Here is a 15507-nt window from a genome sequence, read left to right as displayed (position 1 = left end):
AGTTGGCTAATAAAGCAAAAGCTAATTAGGGTTAATTGAAAATCACAGTTAATTTATTAATGATTGAAATATGAACATAAAAAGGCAACTTAAAAAAATATTTTTTTAATGTGTAAACAGAACAAAAAGACTTGATTTAAAACACATTAATCAAAGTTGTCACGGTGACTCCACTGTAGGGAACTGGCAGGATCTATATCCTCATCTTCTCAATATTGAGTTCAGTTTTTCCCGCATCAGTTGAGCTTTCCTAATCTGCATGGCAACTCCCAGGACCTTCTTCACTCTTGGGTCTGCACAGTACTTCCTCCCATTGGCATGTAATCTACAGTACAAGAAGAGAGTGGGATGTTGAGGGTGCAGTCCAGATATAGGTACTTCTCTGATCTTTACAATGCCTGAAGAAGTATTTTGCATCTAATCAACCACATTAACATGATGATGGAACTCTAATGTGTATCTGGAATGCACCCGCACCAGTCTTATACATTTACATTTACATTTAAGTCATTTAGCTTATGGTTATTGGCATGTGTAACAGAAGTAGGGAATAGGGAATCTTGAAAGATAAGACCAGAGGTGTCATGCCCATCGATCTGCTCAGATTTGTCCACATGTTTTTCTCCAGATGTTAAATGATTTACTAAACTTTGTTTTATAATTGTTTATAAAAAAAGATCTGTCAGCCGTATTTTCAGGAGGGGGCACAATGACTGGACCAGGCAAAGAGTACCACCCACCACCACCACCACCCATTCTTCCCAGTAAGTGGTTCCTTCCTAGGTGCACCACGGAGCAGAGATATGGTAGACAGGACGCTAGACACTATAGTGTGTGCAGACCACAGGCGGCCGGCCGGTAGCACCTTAATTGGGGAGGACGTACTCATAGTAACGACTGGAAAGGAATATGTGGAATGGTATTGAAGACATCAAAAACATGGTTTCCATTTGTTTAATACCATTCCATTAACTCCATTCCAGTTATTATTATGAGATGTCCTCCCTTCAGCAGCCTCCTGTGGTGCAGACAGTATCATCAGTGGAGGAGGAGAAAGAGTTTGATATGATTTTAGCTGCAAGTGATGGGCACGATTCACAGGAGGTATGTTTGTAAATTAATTAATTAGAACAAGCCATGTACAGTAGCCTATTTATTCCTTCATGATAAATACATTTTTAAAAAACAAAATGTTTCTGTATACTACAAGCCACCTAGCAATTTGATGAAGTTGGCTTTAGCTAGTCAGGTTCTCAATCTCCCAACCTAATAACTAGCTACCAAGCCATTTCAGGATAATCAAGTTAGAGTAGCTTGTCTATCTTTTCTGGCAAGCCTATGGGGTTGTTGTGTTAGCAAAGACAGTAGCCTGCCCTACATGCAGTGGCGTTCTACTACTTAAGTAGTATCTGTACTTTACTTTTTATATTTTTGCCAACTTTTACTTCACTGCATTCCTAAAGAAAAATAATATACTTTCCACTCCATATATTTTCCCTGACATCCAAAAGTACTCGTTACAGTACATTTTGACAGGAAAATGGTCAAATTCACACACTTATCAAGAGAACATCCCTGGTCAGCTCTACTGCCTCTAATCTGGCGGACTCACTAAACACAAACGCTTAATTTGTAAATGATGTCTGAGAGTTTGAGTGTGCCCCTGGCTATCGATCAATAAAAAATGGTGTTGTCTGGTTTGCTTAATATAAGGAATTTCAAAGTATTTATACTTTTGATACTTAAGTATCAAAAGTAAATGGAATTAAGTATATTTAAAACCGAATACTTTTGGACTTTTACTCAAGTAGTATTTTACTGGGTAACTGAGTCATATTCTATTAAAGGTATATCTCTACTTTTACTCAAGTATGAGAATTGAGTACTTTTTCCACCACTGCCTACATGCACTATTTTCTTTCGAGAAATTGTGACATTACAGAACAAGTGGTGAGGACTCACACAACAGCGTCGATCTCACATGCACCATGGTTGTGTTGGACATCATATCGCTCCACTCGCATTAGTATGCTCAAAGGAATGTTCCTGGATGTCCCAACACAACATTTTGGAATGGCTCCTGAAAGAGGCAGTTCATTCATTACAGTAACCATGTCAGAACTACACAAAGATCCAGAATTCACATGATATTCCGGAGTAACAGATTAATAACCAATCCCCAAAAATGCCTAATGAAAATCCATCAATACTGAATCAATTAGAAACCAGCAAGATCATGCTCTTCAAGGACTAGAGTTGTGCACACAGTATATAAATACAAATTTTCACTGGTGCATCACATTACCTTGGATGGAGTATATGGTGACACACAGCACAAAAGCCAGAACCCTGAGATCCATCAAGGAGATTTGGAGTCCTACAGTATCTGGTTGATTAGATATATGCCACTGTCTAATTTGGTTGATTTAGATCTATGTCACAGTGTCAGACTCCTGTTTGCCTGTTGTGATCTGTCTACTACTCTGAATGTGGTCACTGGATAGAAATGTATCAGTTAAAAAACAAAACCACTCCTCTCTACAGGTCTGCGTGCCTATTGGCTGATTCTTTAACGGTAAAAAAACTCACTGATGACTGAAGTGAAAGAGCCATGATGTGTTAACACCGAAGCATTTTCATGCAGATTTTATTATGATGGGGGGAAAAAACAAACTTGAGGACAACCAGATATCTAAAATGTAAACAAATAAAAATATTCAGTAAATCACAGAATGTAAACATTCCCACTGCATAATTTACATTTAAATAAACAACAATACAATCAGAAACATAAAACCCCTTAACACACATCCATTTAAATCGTTACAAAATAAAATACTAGTAAACAAGGATGTATCTCCTTACAATTTGTTCATGGATAAAGCTTAGACAGAATATGGTCCAGTTAACTCATTCAGTTGGGGGAAAACAACAAATAGCATTAACTCCCTCCATCCCATGGGTTATGAATCTGCAACAGACACAAAAATAACATAAGTCAGTGTAAACCACTGCTTGGCTAAATACTTGATTCTATTTGAAAAGGGGTTGGTTATTTATATGTATATAAAATACATGCAAGAAGAAAGACGTGCACAACATTATGGTGTTTTGGGAGGCAGCGTGGGAACGTAATGAAATGTAAATGAATGGAGCTGACATCATTCCCTATTCTACTTGATCGAGACATGTCTAAAAACAATATATTGCACAATGTTATGCCCTGCATGCCAGAACTATGACCTACCGGTCCTCCTCCAGGAGGGGTTGGTGGTACTGTGAGAGATAGAGGGGCTCTGATCCTGGCCATCTGGAAAATGCTGCAGAAACGATTGACCCACGTTAAACAATTTAAAGGCAATGCTACCAAATACTAATTGAGTGTATGTAAACTTCTGACCCACTGGGAATGTGATGAAAGAAATAAAAGCTGAAATAAAATCACTCTACTATTATTCTGACATTTCACATTCTTAAAATAAAGTGGTGATCCTAACTGACCTAACAGGGAATTTTTACTAGGATTAAAATGTCAGGAATTGTGAAAAATGGAGTTGAATTTTTTTGGCTAAGAAGCATGTAAACTTCCGACTTCAACTGTATGTGTGTGTGTATATATATATATATATAACGGTCGTGAACTAACAGGTTATAGAGCAAACAATGCAATTATCACAACACATAGGTTGTAATATGTTTTTTTTCTTTTTTTTCCCCCCCAGTGATTTTACACACACCACTATTGTTCATAAAGTAAGTGTCGTCCAAAACAGAGTTTGGTAAGCGACTGTCGCTTTGCATGGCACAGTACCCTGGGCAGGCAGAGACATCTCCTTAGGAGGACTGGTACCTCTTCCCCAGACAAGGCGTGTGGTTAGTACTTGCCCTTTCTTGGGAAGTAGCTACTCTAGTGAAAATGGGATTCCCATTTTGGCTGTGTGCATGGGAGTCCATAAAGTTATTCAACAAACCTGGACAGATTGCCAGGATATGGATATGGGCTGTCAAGCAATCAAACCTGAGACTGGTGTGTTGTTGGTAAGTAGCAGTGGTGTAGTGGCGCCTGGAGAAGTGGGTATACTCTAACTTTGCCAAAATTTCCCCAAACGGCCCGCCCACCGAAGGAAAGGCGCCCTCTTATTAATTCAAATGAGAAACCTGGACGTTTTACTTCATATTATGAGGCATGTCTTACCTTGCTTCAAAGAAGCCTGTAGCCAAAATGCACCATAGAAATGTGGAGACATTTATTTTATAAAGACTTCCTCATATGAGTTCTCCTGTTCTATTGGTTTTCTTTCAACTTTCTATCATTGTCTATCAGTCAAAGACATTATCCTAGTTATATTAGCAACCCATGATGGTTGTTGCATCTTTAGATCTCCCCTCTTTCTACATTTCCATCTCTGTCCATGAAACCGCTCACATGAGTGGTATTTTTCCGCAAATTGAATTTTGGAACATTTGCGCACAGGTCTACTGCCGTGTGCACATTGCTGCACCTAAAATGTGAACGATGGAGCATTCTGAACTGCTCCATCAGCCTTATTAGGGCTCCTGGGTGGTGCAGCGGTCTAAGGCACTGCATCTCAGTGCAAGAGGCGTCACTATAGTACCTGGTTCGAATCCAGGCTTTATCACATCCGGATGTGATTGGGAGTCCCATAGGGTAGTTAAATTAAAGTTAAATTAAATAAATACAAATTAGAGAGGTAGATATTCATAGCTAACATTGTACCTGAAGACAGGTTTGCTCCCTGTTAGCTAGCTAGCTCATAATCATGCAAACCTATTACATATTTGATGCATGTTGCCAGCTTGCTTTCAATAATGTTTCAACTCAAACTGGTTAGCTACTGTCCTTCTGTTGTGATTGAATGGCAGAAACAACCACACCCGCCAAGACAACTCTTATTTGCCTCCAGCCATGGCCACTGGCATTTCTTAATGAGCATGGATGAAAAACAAGGTCAAATCAAGAAGTGCAGATGCCCTTTAATGGTTCAACAACACCATATAATGACTGCTATCTATACGCAGATGTACCTACACCAGTTCTAGCAATATACCAAAATGTACCCAATCAGTTCTATAGACTGACATTTCAAGGTGTGTAATTTCATTGATAAACAATGATAACCTGGATCCAGCATGAATATATAGACCATTCAACTCAACACCATGTGTCCAATCACACATTAAAGTCTGCCTCTACATCTCTCGCTCCCTCCATTTATCCATCCTTTCTCCCTCTTCCCTCTCCTTATCATTGTCTCTCACCTGTTGGATCTCCCTCATAGCCAATCGGATGGAAGGATACAACCGGGGGAATGACCTGCTCTTGTGGTCAGTCTCGTCCTCCTCTTCTTCCCCCTCTCCTCTCTCCCCTCTACTCCCTCCACGAGCCTCCCCTCCTCCAGCCACGGCCCGGTGTCTTCGGTCAGATATCCGCCTGAGGACAGGTGGTTTCTGGGACTCCAGGCTGGGGCCCTGCCCCGGGGGCAGGAAGAGCCGCTGGAGCTCCAGGTGGACAGGGTCGGGGGTTGACTCACCCTCCTCCCCAGACTTGGGGCTCCCGTGGTTGGCTGTAGCCAGGAGGTCCAGGCCCTTCAAGTCCTCGTAGTCTGTGTTCTGGTCACATGTCTGAAACAGCAGATTCAAATTTGCTTACATTAAATCTGGAACAGTCCATGCATGTAGATTGTAGATTGTAAAATACTTGCTATAAGCTTTCTGAACAGCTTATGGCTCTTCCCAGACGACATAAAATGCATAAATGTTTGATGATGCATTGTTACTGTTCAGTATTGCATACAGGTCCTGGCAGACCCTGTTCAACTGTGGGTATATTCAATACAGTATTTGACAGGAGCCAGACCCTAAAAAGGGGTTTGACCCGATGCTGACCTGTCCACAGGGCGTGCTGAGCAGCTCGTTGAAGGGCTTGATGCCCACCTGGCTGTGGTGTTGCACCAGATCAGGCAGGGAGGGGTGGGCTTTATCCTCCCCCAGGATCACATACTTCCCGTTGGACTGCATCTCAATCATAAAGTGCCTGCAGCGGTTCGCCCCCCTGACAGTGGATAGACGGAGAGGCCAAGGTCAGAGGGTAAAGGGTACACATAGGTCACAAAGGATGAGGTCCAAACGGGAGGTTAGGGGTTTAATGTCTCATGTGTCTTTGGTGGATGAATCTGTGTTTAAATCCAGTTTGTCATCCTCAGTCTTACTTATATGTTAGTGTGTAGCCCTCCCGGCTCTGTCCCACACGAATCAGAAAACAGCCCACAGGCTTGTCCGTCATCAAATCCTCTGCTTGTCTATAGAGGAGACATACACAGAGAGACTTGTTAAAACCACAATTAAATCTGAATGAGAATTTGCATACATGTGCATTTGACATCCTCTCTTACTGACCTGCGTGTAATCATGCCATGGAACCAGCAGGGGAAGGCTCCATTGTGGACCACCTTGCGGGCCTGCGTCTCCTTGAACCAGCGGATGGTGTTCTTCCTCTTCTTGCTCCTCTCCCTAGCTCGCTCCTCTCCCCCTACCTGGCCCACCAGCTCAGCCAGTTCAATATGCACCTCCAGGTTGTCAAAGGGAGTGGCCTGGGAGAGACAGAGGGAACCATAAATCGTAGGGTCGTTTAAGGCTCAGTTTAGGGTCAAATTTAGTCATCAAAGACTGCGAGTGGATGTCAGGGTATAGAGTGGGACATCGATTGCCAAAGGGTACAAGATCAGTCAATAGCATGGTTCCCACCAACATGCTGTCTGTGGGCTAGCCAGTGCTGGCTAGCACCAGAGATATTTAAAACAGAGAGGCTCAACTTGAGATTACTTCCTGCAAATGACTTTTTACAGTTCTCAATTTAAATCAAGGTTACCAGTGTAGACTCGAGTATGGCTCACCTCAAACTGTTTGTTGCGGGGCCGTGGGACAGGAGCCAGGTGGGTAGCAGTGGGCAGGGTAGAGCGAGGCTGGGGCTGTGGCTTCTTTTTCCTGGGTAGGGGCACAGGTGGAGAGAATGGCCCTGAGACACACACACACACCCACCCAGATTAACACAGCACTCAAATCTACACTGGCTGTACAAAACATTAAGAACACCTGCTCTTTCAATGCCATCGACTGACCAGGTGAATTCAGGTAAACACTATGATCCCTTATTGGATGTCACTTTTTAAATCTACTTCAATCAGTGTAGATGAAGGGGAGGAGACAGGTTAAAGGAGGATCTTTAAGCCTTGAGACATGGATTGTGTACGTGTGCCATTCAGAGGGTGAATGGGCAAGACAAAAAATTTAAGTGCCTTTGAACAGGGTATGGTAGGTGCCAGACAGACTGGTTTGTGTCAAGAACTGCAATGTTGCTGTGTTTTCAAGCATAACAGTTTCCCATGTGTATCAACAATGGTCCACCACCCACAGGACTTGATACAACCTTGGGAAGCATTGGAGTCAACATGGGCCAGCATCCCTGTGGAACACTTTCGACACCCCTGATGAATTGAGGCTGTTCTGAGGGCAAAAGGGGGGTGTAACTTAATATTAGGACAATGTTCTTAATGTTCTGTACACTCAGTGTATTCATACAATGAGTGACAAGGATCATTACACATTCTTGAATGCTGAATTATTGATCTAAGTCAGACTGAAATGTGTTTGTCAAGGTGCACAGAGAGAGTTTGGAGAAGGGTAAAGAACAAAATTAGAACAGCGTTAGGGAGAAACAGAACAAGTAGGTGAATTGTCAGTAAGGGAGATACAGTGCATTCAGAAAGTATTCAGACCCCTTGACTTTTTCCATGTTTCAGCCTTATTCTAAAATGAATTAAATAGTTGTTTTTATCTCTTCATCAATCTTTTGGCAAACGCCAAGCAGGCTATCATGTGCTTTTACTGAGGAGTGGCTTCTGTCTGACCACTCTACCATAAATGCCTGATTGGTGGAGTGCTGGAGAGATGGTTGTTCTTCTCAAAGGTTCACCCATCTCCACAGAGGAACTCTGGAGCTCTGTCAGAGTGACCATCGAGTTCTTGGTCACCTCCCTGACCAAGGCCCTTTTCTACCGATTACTCAGTTTGGCTGGGTGGCCAGCTCTAGGAAGGGTATTGGTGGTTCCAAATTTCTTCCATTTAAGAATGATGGAGGCCATGGTGTTCTTAGAGACCTTCAATGCTGCAGACATTTTTTTGGTATCCTTCCCCAAATCTGTGCCTTGACATAATCCTGTCTCAGAGCTATACGGATATTTCCGTCGACCTCATGGCTTGGTTTTTGCTCTGACGTGCACTGTCAACTGTGGGACCTTATATAGACAGGTATGTGCCTTTCCAAATCATGTCCAATCAATTGAATTTACCATAGGTGGACTCCAATCAAGTTGTAAAAACATCTCAAGGATGATCAATGGAAACAGGATGCACCTGAGCTCAATTTCGAGTCTCATAGCAAAGGGTCTGAATACTTATGTAAATAAGGTATTTCTGTTTTCAATTCATATTTCTAAAAACATTTTTTAAATACATTTAAGAATCAGGCTGTAACATAACAAAAAGTGGAAAAGTGGAAGATGTCTGAATACTTTCCGAATGCACTGTAGGTGAGTAAGAGAGGGAGATATTCTGCTTCCTTACTCTTGTTCTCCTGCTCCATGTCCAGTCGCCTCCTCATCTCCTCCTCCAGCTCCTTCTCCCTCCTCTTCTCCTCCTCCTCCTCCCTGGCTTCTCTCTCTGCCCTCTCTCTCTGGGCCTGCCTCTGTCTGTGCACTTCCACCAGCAAGGACAGGTACTTCCTCCTGCAGCGCAGTGAACGGTAGTCTGCAACACACAGCAACAGTGAGAATGTGAAGAGAGAGAGAGAGATGCAGTGACAAGAGACATAGAAAGGAGAGAGAAGTAGGGAGGAGAGAAACATTAATGAATGCTATTTGTGATAAAGGACCACATTACGATGCAAAATGATGCTACAGTAAGCACAGGGCATGAAATCAAGATACCAGACAGTATGCCAGAGAAATCATCATCTATCTTGCAGTGGGGTGAGGGGTCGCAACGCAAAGACTGAAGGTAGCCCTTAAAACTGCATGCATCTTGCTGATGGTAATGTTTGTTTAATCATGTCCCATCATGATTGATTTCAATGTTTATAACCTAGTCCACAGACCTGAAAAGGGTTTTTACCCTCAGGCCTGAGTTCAAAAGCAACAACATCTCACAGATGGCAATTAAATGACTTTGACAGACATTTGAGAGATGATGTTCCAGAGACTACAGTTTGTGGCCCTTACCTTTCTGGATGACAAGTGCTGCCTTGCCAAGTCTCTCTAACAGCCTGGCCAACTCCTCCTGGTGCCAATACTTAAAGAACATACGAGACGAGCTGCCACAAAAAGAGGGAGACAGTTAAAACAATGTTTATAGATATTGAGCATTATTTGCACGGGGAATTGTTGCATAAAGCACTGTTACATCAGAGAGAAAATTAGAGAAAGATTTCCAATCAGAGAGAAAATTAGAGAAAGATTTCCAATCAACTTCAGTACTGTCATTAAGACATATTCATACACTATATTTACAAAAGTACTTGGACACCCCTTCAAATTAGTGGATTCGGATATTTCTGCCACACCTGTTGCTGACAGGTGTATAATATCGAGCTCACAGCCATGCAATCTCCAGAGACAAAACAAACATTGGCTGTAGAATGGCCTTACTGAAGAGCTCAGTGAATTTTAACGTGGCTCCGTCACAGGATTGTCAGTTTGTCAAATTTTTGCTCTGCTAGAAGTGCCCCGGTCAACTATAAAAATGCTGTTATTGTGAAGTGGAAACGTCTAGGAGCAACAACAGCTCATCTGTCATCTGTCCTCGGTTGCAACACTCACTACTGAGTTCCAAACTGCCTCTGGAAGCAACGTCAGCACAAGAACTGTTTGTACGGAGCTTCATGAAATGGGTTTCCATGGCCGAGCAGCCGAACACAAGCCTAATCACCATGCACAATGCCAAACGTTGGCTGGAGTGGTGTAAAGCTTGCTGCCAATGGACTCTGGAGCAGTGGAAATTAGTTCTCTGTAGTGATGAATCACTCTTCACCATCTGGCAGTCCGATGGACGAATCAGTTTGGCGGATGCCAGGAGAACGGTACCTGCACCAATGCATGGTGCCAACTGTAAAGTTTGGCGGAGGAGGAATAATGGTTTGGGTCTGTTTTTCCATGGTTTGGGCTAGACCCCTTAGTTCCAGTGAAGGGAAATCTTAACACTACAACATACACATTGTAGACGATTCTGTGCTTCCAACTTTTAGGGAAGGCTCTTTCCTGTTACAGCATGACAATGCTACCGTGCACAAAGCGAGGTCCATACAGAAAAGGTTTGTCGAGATCAGAGCGGAAGAACTTGACTGGCCTGCACACAGCCCTGACCTCAACCCCATCGAACACCTTTGGGATGAATTGGAACACCGACTGCGAGCCAGGCCTATTCGCCCAAAATCAGTGCCTGACCTCACTAATGCTCGTGGCTGAATGGAAGCAAGTACCCACAGCAATGTTCCAACATCTAGTGGAAAGCCTTCCCAGAAGAGTGGAGACTGTTATAGCAGTAAACCGAGAAGGGTGAAAGAGTACAATTAAGATAACGATCTTTACTCAATATAAACCCTGAGCTGTCCTCACAAGCCAAAAACAACACAGCTGTTAACTGAAGAATGAGCTGTTTTTGACAGACTGATTCTCAGTTGACAGTTTTATAAGACCGCATTTTGGACTAGGCAAGTTGGAACCTGGGAGAATTATTAGTGATGAGTGTTCCCATGTCTCAATGGAGGCAACGATCCAAATATATTGAAACTGAAATCTAAATCAACTATTCACTGACTTGTTCCTTCCAGCATAAAAACCTGAATAATCTGATTGGAATACAGCCCCAACGACATGCTTGGATGAACTTATGAAAGATTTGTTACAGGAAGTCAGCAGTAAGTAAGTTAGTCTTCTCAGACTGATTGTGGCAAATCATTGTCTAAACCAATTCATTGAACACAACAAGAGCAACTAATGAAGCCTTACCCACACTTCCAGCCATGTATCTCAGTAGTGTTGAGGATGGACATGCAGCTGAAAAAGACACCAACCACACAGGTTACATTTAATAAGATGGACAAATGTCTACGAAATCACCTAACATGGTGTCTGGCATCTTTTTTAATTGCAGGAACGGGTGCAAGTGTCTTTATATATAGGCCATTGAAAATAAGAATTTGTTCTTAACTGACTTGCCTAGTTAAATAAAGGTAAAAATAAAAAAATAATAAATACATACCTTTCCTTGGTTAGTGGTAAATCTGGCTTGATCAGCAGAATGTTGAACCTGAAGAGGGGAGACAGAAGATTTTAGCACGGTGTGCTGAAAATAAAACTGCAGTGCACAGCAATATCATGCATCCAATTTTTTGTGTTGGCCAAGATTGCAGTAGCCATGTTACAATTAATGCACACACACACACACACACACACACACACCTCTGAGCAAATTCTTTGAACGATGGTCGCCAGGAGAAGCCATCTCTTCGTATCCTGATGGTTTCTAGCAGGCCGTTGTACCTTAGCTGGAAACATTTGAATTATCCTTTGTTATCAAATAATATACACTGCTCAAAAAAATAAAGGGAACACTAAAATAACACAAAACTCCAGTATTATGCAATTATAAAGCAATTTCCAAAGTCCTATGTGACAACAATGTTGCTATTGTAATAATCACTATTGTAATAATAAAGTTACTGCACCAGTATAGGACCTGGATGTCAAGTGTTACTGTATTGCCTTATGTCTCACTCATTATGAAAATACACTGTTCCAAAAAAATAAAGGGAACACTAAGATAACACATCCTAGATCTGAATGAATGAAATATTCTTATTAAATACTTTTTTCTTTACATAGTTGAATGTGCTGACAACAAAATCACAAAATGTATCAATGGAAATCAAATTTAACAACCCATGGAGGTCTGGATTTGGAGTCACACTCAAAATGAAAGTGGAAAACCACACTACAGGCTGATCCAACTTTGATGTAATGTCCTTAAAACAAGTCCAAATGAGGCTCAGTAGTGTGTGTGGCCTCCACGTGCCTGTATGACCTCCCTACAACGCCTGGGCATGCTCCTGATGAGGTGGCGGATGTTCTCCTGAGGGATCTCCTCCCACACCTGGACTAAAGCATCCGCCAACTCCTGGACAGTCTGTGGTGCAACGTGGCGTTGGTGGATGGAGCGAGACATGATGTCCCAGATGTGCTCAATTGGATTCAGGTCTGGGGAACGGGCGGGCCAGTCCATAGCACCAGTGCCTTCCTCTTGCAGGAACTGCTGACACACTCCAGCCACATGAGGTCTAGCATTGTCTTGTATTAGGAGGAACCCAGGGCCAACCGCACCAGCATATGGTCTCACAAGGGGTCTGAGGATCTCATCTCGGTACCTAATGGCAGTCAGGCTACCTCTGGCGAGCACATGGAGGGCTGTGCGGCCCCCCAAAGAAATGCCACCCCACACCATGACTGACCCACCGCCAAACCGGTTATGCTGGAGGATGTTGCAGGCAGCAGAACGTTCTCCACGGCGTCTCCAGACTCTGTCACGTCTGTAACATGTGCTCAGTGTGAACCTGCTTTCATCTGTGAAGAGCACAGGGCGCCAGTGGCGAATTTGCCAATCTTGGTGTTCTCTGGCAAATGCAAAACGTCCTGCACGATGTTGGGCTGTAAGCACAACCCCCACCTGTGGATGTCGGGCCCTCATACCACCCTCATGCAGTCTGTTTCTGACCGTTTGAGCAGACACATGCACATTTGTGGCCTGCTGGAGATCGTTTTGCAGGGCTCTGGCAGTGCTCCTCCTGCTCCTCCTTGCACAAAGGCGGAGGTAGCGGTCCTGCTGCTGGGCTGTTGCCCTCCTACGGCCTCCTCCACATCTCCTGATGTACTGGCCTGTCTCCTGGTAGAGCCTCCATGCTCTGGACACTACACTGACAGACACAGCAAACCTGCTTGCCACAGCTCGCATTGATGTCCATCCTGGATGAGCTGCACTACCTGAGCCATTTGTGTGGGTTGTAGACTCCGTCTCATGCTACCACTAGAGTGAAAGCACCGCCAGCATTCAAAAGTGACCAAAACATCATCCAGGAAGCATAGGAACTGAGAAGTGGTCTGTGGTCACCACCTGCAGAACCACTCCTTTATTGGGGGTGTCTTGCTAATTGCCTATAATTTCCACCTGTTGTCTATTCCATTTGCACAACAGCATGTGAAATTTATTGTCAATCAGTGTTGCTTCTTAAGTGGACAGTTTAATTTCACAGAAGTGTGAATGACTTGGAGTTACATTGTGTTGTTTAAGTGTTCCCTTTATTTGAGCAGTGTATGTTCCACATACCCCAAGCAGAATCAGGTGTAATTGATGCCCATATCAGAGACCTACAGGATTTACTTCAACAACTAAATGCAATATCAAAGCTGAACAGCAGGTGGCAATGTAACATAAAGCACAGTTATGATGGTGATGAGGGGAGGGATTGTTTTTAAAACAATTTAAAAACGATTCAACATAGTCTTAACAACTAGTCTTGCGTATGGAGAGCAATAGAGCTAGAGCAGAGAGCTCAATGATGAACATTGTAAACATCATGCCATTATAACCACATACATTGGATCCCGGGGCGGCAGGGTAGCCTAGTGGTTAGAGCGTTGGACTAGTAACCGGAAGGTTGCAAGTTCAAACCCCCGAGCTGACAAGGTACAAATCTGTCGTTCTGCCCCTGAACAGGCAGTTAAACCCGCTGTTCCTAGGCCGTCATTGAAAATAAGAATTTGTTCTTAACTGACTTGCCTAGTTAAATAAAGGTAATAATGAATAAGAAGTTAAATCAGCTTTAACACAGACTACCCACCACAAATGTCACAGTTATTAACCATTGTTTCAGTTAAACCATTGTCTACCCAACCGCCAACACTGCATTGTACTGTTATATCAGTTCAGGCCTAGACAATCACATTAAAAAGCATTGATTATAGATGAGAGAGGGAGGGAAGAAAGAACCCTGCTGTCAGATTAGACAGCAGTGTTCACTGACGGCAGGGTATTGACCAGCTTCATTGTTTCATCAGGGCTATACTAACCCTCCCCTGGGGCCAAATCCACATCCTATTAACACACCACCCGTCAGTCAGACACTGACACACTAGCCTAGATGCTGCTGCTTAGCTAACCACTGATTACCCGGACTGGGTCTTGTTCATTAGGGCACACTGAAGCAAAACGCTTTGCAAAGTGTTTCTTATTGGTCAAGTTCAGATAGTTTCAGTCCATTTTCTTCCATTTCATGTGTACTGAACACAACCCTCTCTGGAGTTGGCCCAAACCACAATATAGACCGATACTGTGTTTATAAAACTTTTCGCATTAAACTGTGCAGTTCACATACACTACCGTTCAAAAGTTTGGGGTCACTGAGAAATGTCCATGTTTTTGAAAGAAAAGCACATTTTTTGTCCATTAAATTAACATCAAATTGATCAGAAATACAGTGTAGACACTGTTAATGTTGTAAATGACTATTGTAGCTGTAAATGGCTGATTTTTATGGAATATCTACATAGGCGTACAGAGGCCCATTATCAGCAACCATCACTCCTGTGTTCCAATGGCACGTTGTGTTAGCTAATCCAAGTTGATCATTTTAAAAGGCTAATTGATCATTAGAAAACCCTTTTGCAATTATGGTAGCACAGCTGAAAACTGTTGTCCTGATTAAAGAAGCAATAAAACTGTCCTTCTTTAGACTAGTTGAGTATCTGGAGCACCAGCATTTGTAGGTTCGATGACAGGCTCAAAATGGCCAGGAACAAAGAACATTCTTCTGAAACTCGTCAGTCTGTTCTTGTTCTGAGAAATTAAAGCTATTCAATGCGAGAAATTGCCAAGAAACTGAAGATCTCGTACAATGCTGTGTACTAATCCCTTCACAGAACAGCGCAAACTGTCTCTAACCAGAATAGAAAGAGGACTGGGAGACCCCGGTGCACAACTGTGCAAAAGGACAAGTACATTAGAGTGTCTCACAAGTCCTTAACTTGCAGCTTCATTAACTCTGGGATGCTGGCCTTCTAAACAGAGTTCCTCTATCCAGTGTCTGTGTTCTTTACAAATATATATATATTTCACCTTTATTTAACCAGGTAGGCTAGTTGAGAACAAGTTCTCATTTGCAACTGCAACCTGGCCAAGATAAAGCATAGCAATTCGACACATACAACAACACAGAGTTACACATGGAATAAATACAACAGTCAATAATATAGCAGAACAAAAGAAAACAAAAAGTCTATACACAGTGAGTGCAAATGAGGTAAGTTAAGGGGGTTAAGGCAATAAATAGGCCATGGTGGCGAAGTAATTACAATATAGAAATTAAACACTGGAATGGTAGAT

The 15507-nt window shown here is 42.7% G+C and overlaps 1 protein-coding gene across 2 annotated transcripts in view; it reads right to left on the bottom strand.

Moving 5' to 3' along the window:
• Positions 1 to 2596: 2596 nt before the first annotated feature.
• The window catches only part of LOC115123355 (myosin-IIIb-like), a 53474-nt gene continuing 40563 nt past the window's right edge, over positions 2597 to 15507 (bottom strand). Inside the window, exons 19-31 of one of the 2 annotated variants that reach the window (XR_003862596.2) lie at positions 11535 to 11620; positions 11335 to 11382; positions 11082 to 11129; positions 9297 to 9388; positions 8644 to 8826; positions 6915 to 7036; positions 6418 to 6611; positions 6231 to 6320; positions 5908 to 6073; positions 5281 to 5643; positions 3248 to 3320; positions 2866 to 2971; positions 2597 to 2692 (exon numbers count right to left, since the gene is read on the bottom strand). Coding sequence is in view for 1 of the 2 variants with exons in the window: in XM_029652694.2 (XP_029508554.1) it covers positions 2964 to 2971; positions 3248 to 3320; positions 5281 to 5643; positions 5908 to 6073; positions 6231 to 6320; positions 6418 to 6611; positions 6915 to 7036; positions 8644 to 8826; positions 9297 to 9388; positions 11082 to 11129; positions 11335 to 11382; positions 11535 to 11620 (1473 nt within the window). In the remaining variant the exon portion in view is untranslated. Of the gene's footprint in view, positions 2972 to 3247; positions 3321 to 5280; positions 5644 to 5907; positions 6074 to 6230; positions 6321 to 6417; positions 6612 to 6914; positions 7037 to 8643; positions 8827 to 9296; positions 9389 to 11081; positions 11130 to 11334; positions 11383 to 11534; positions 11621 to 15507 lie in introns of both variants that reach the window. The other variant, XM_029652694.2, reaches the window with a different exon arrangement.

Source organism: Oncorhynchus nerka, linkage group LG4 (assembly GCF_034236695.1).
Source record: "Oncorhynchus nerka isolate Pitt River linkage group LG4, Oner_Uvic_2.0, whole genome shotgun sequence".
In the NCBI taxonomy this organism is placed as follows: Eukaryota; Metazoa; Chordata; class Actinopteri; order Salmoniformes; family Salmonidae; genus Oncorhynchus; species Oncorhynchus nerka.
Note: the sequence above shows the minus strand (reverse complement) of the source record. Positions and strands in the feature narration are given on the sequence as shown.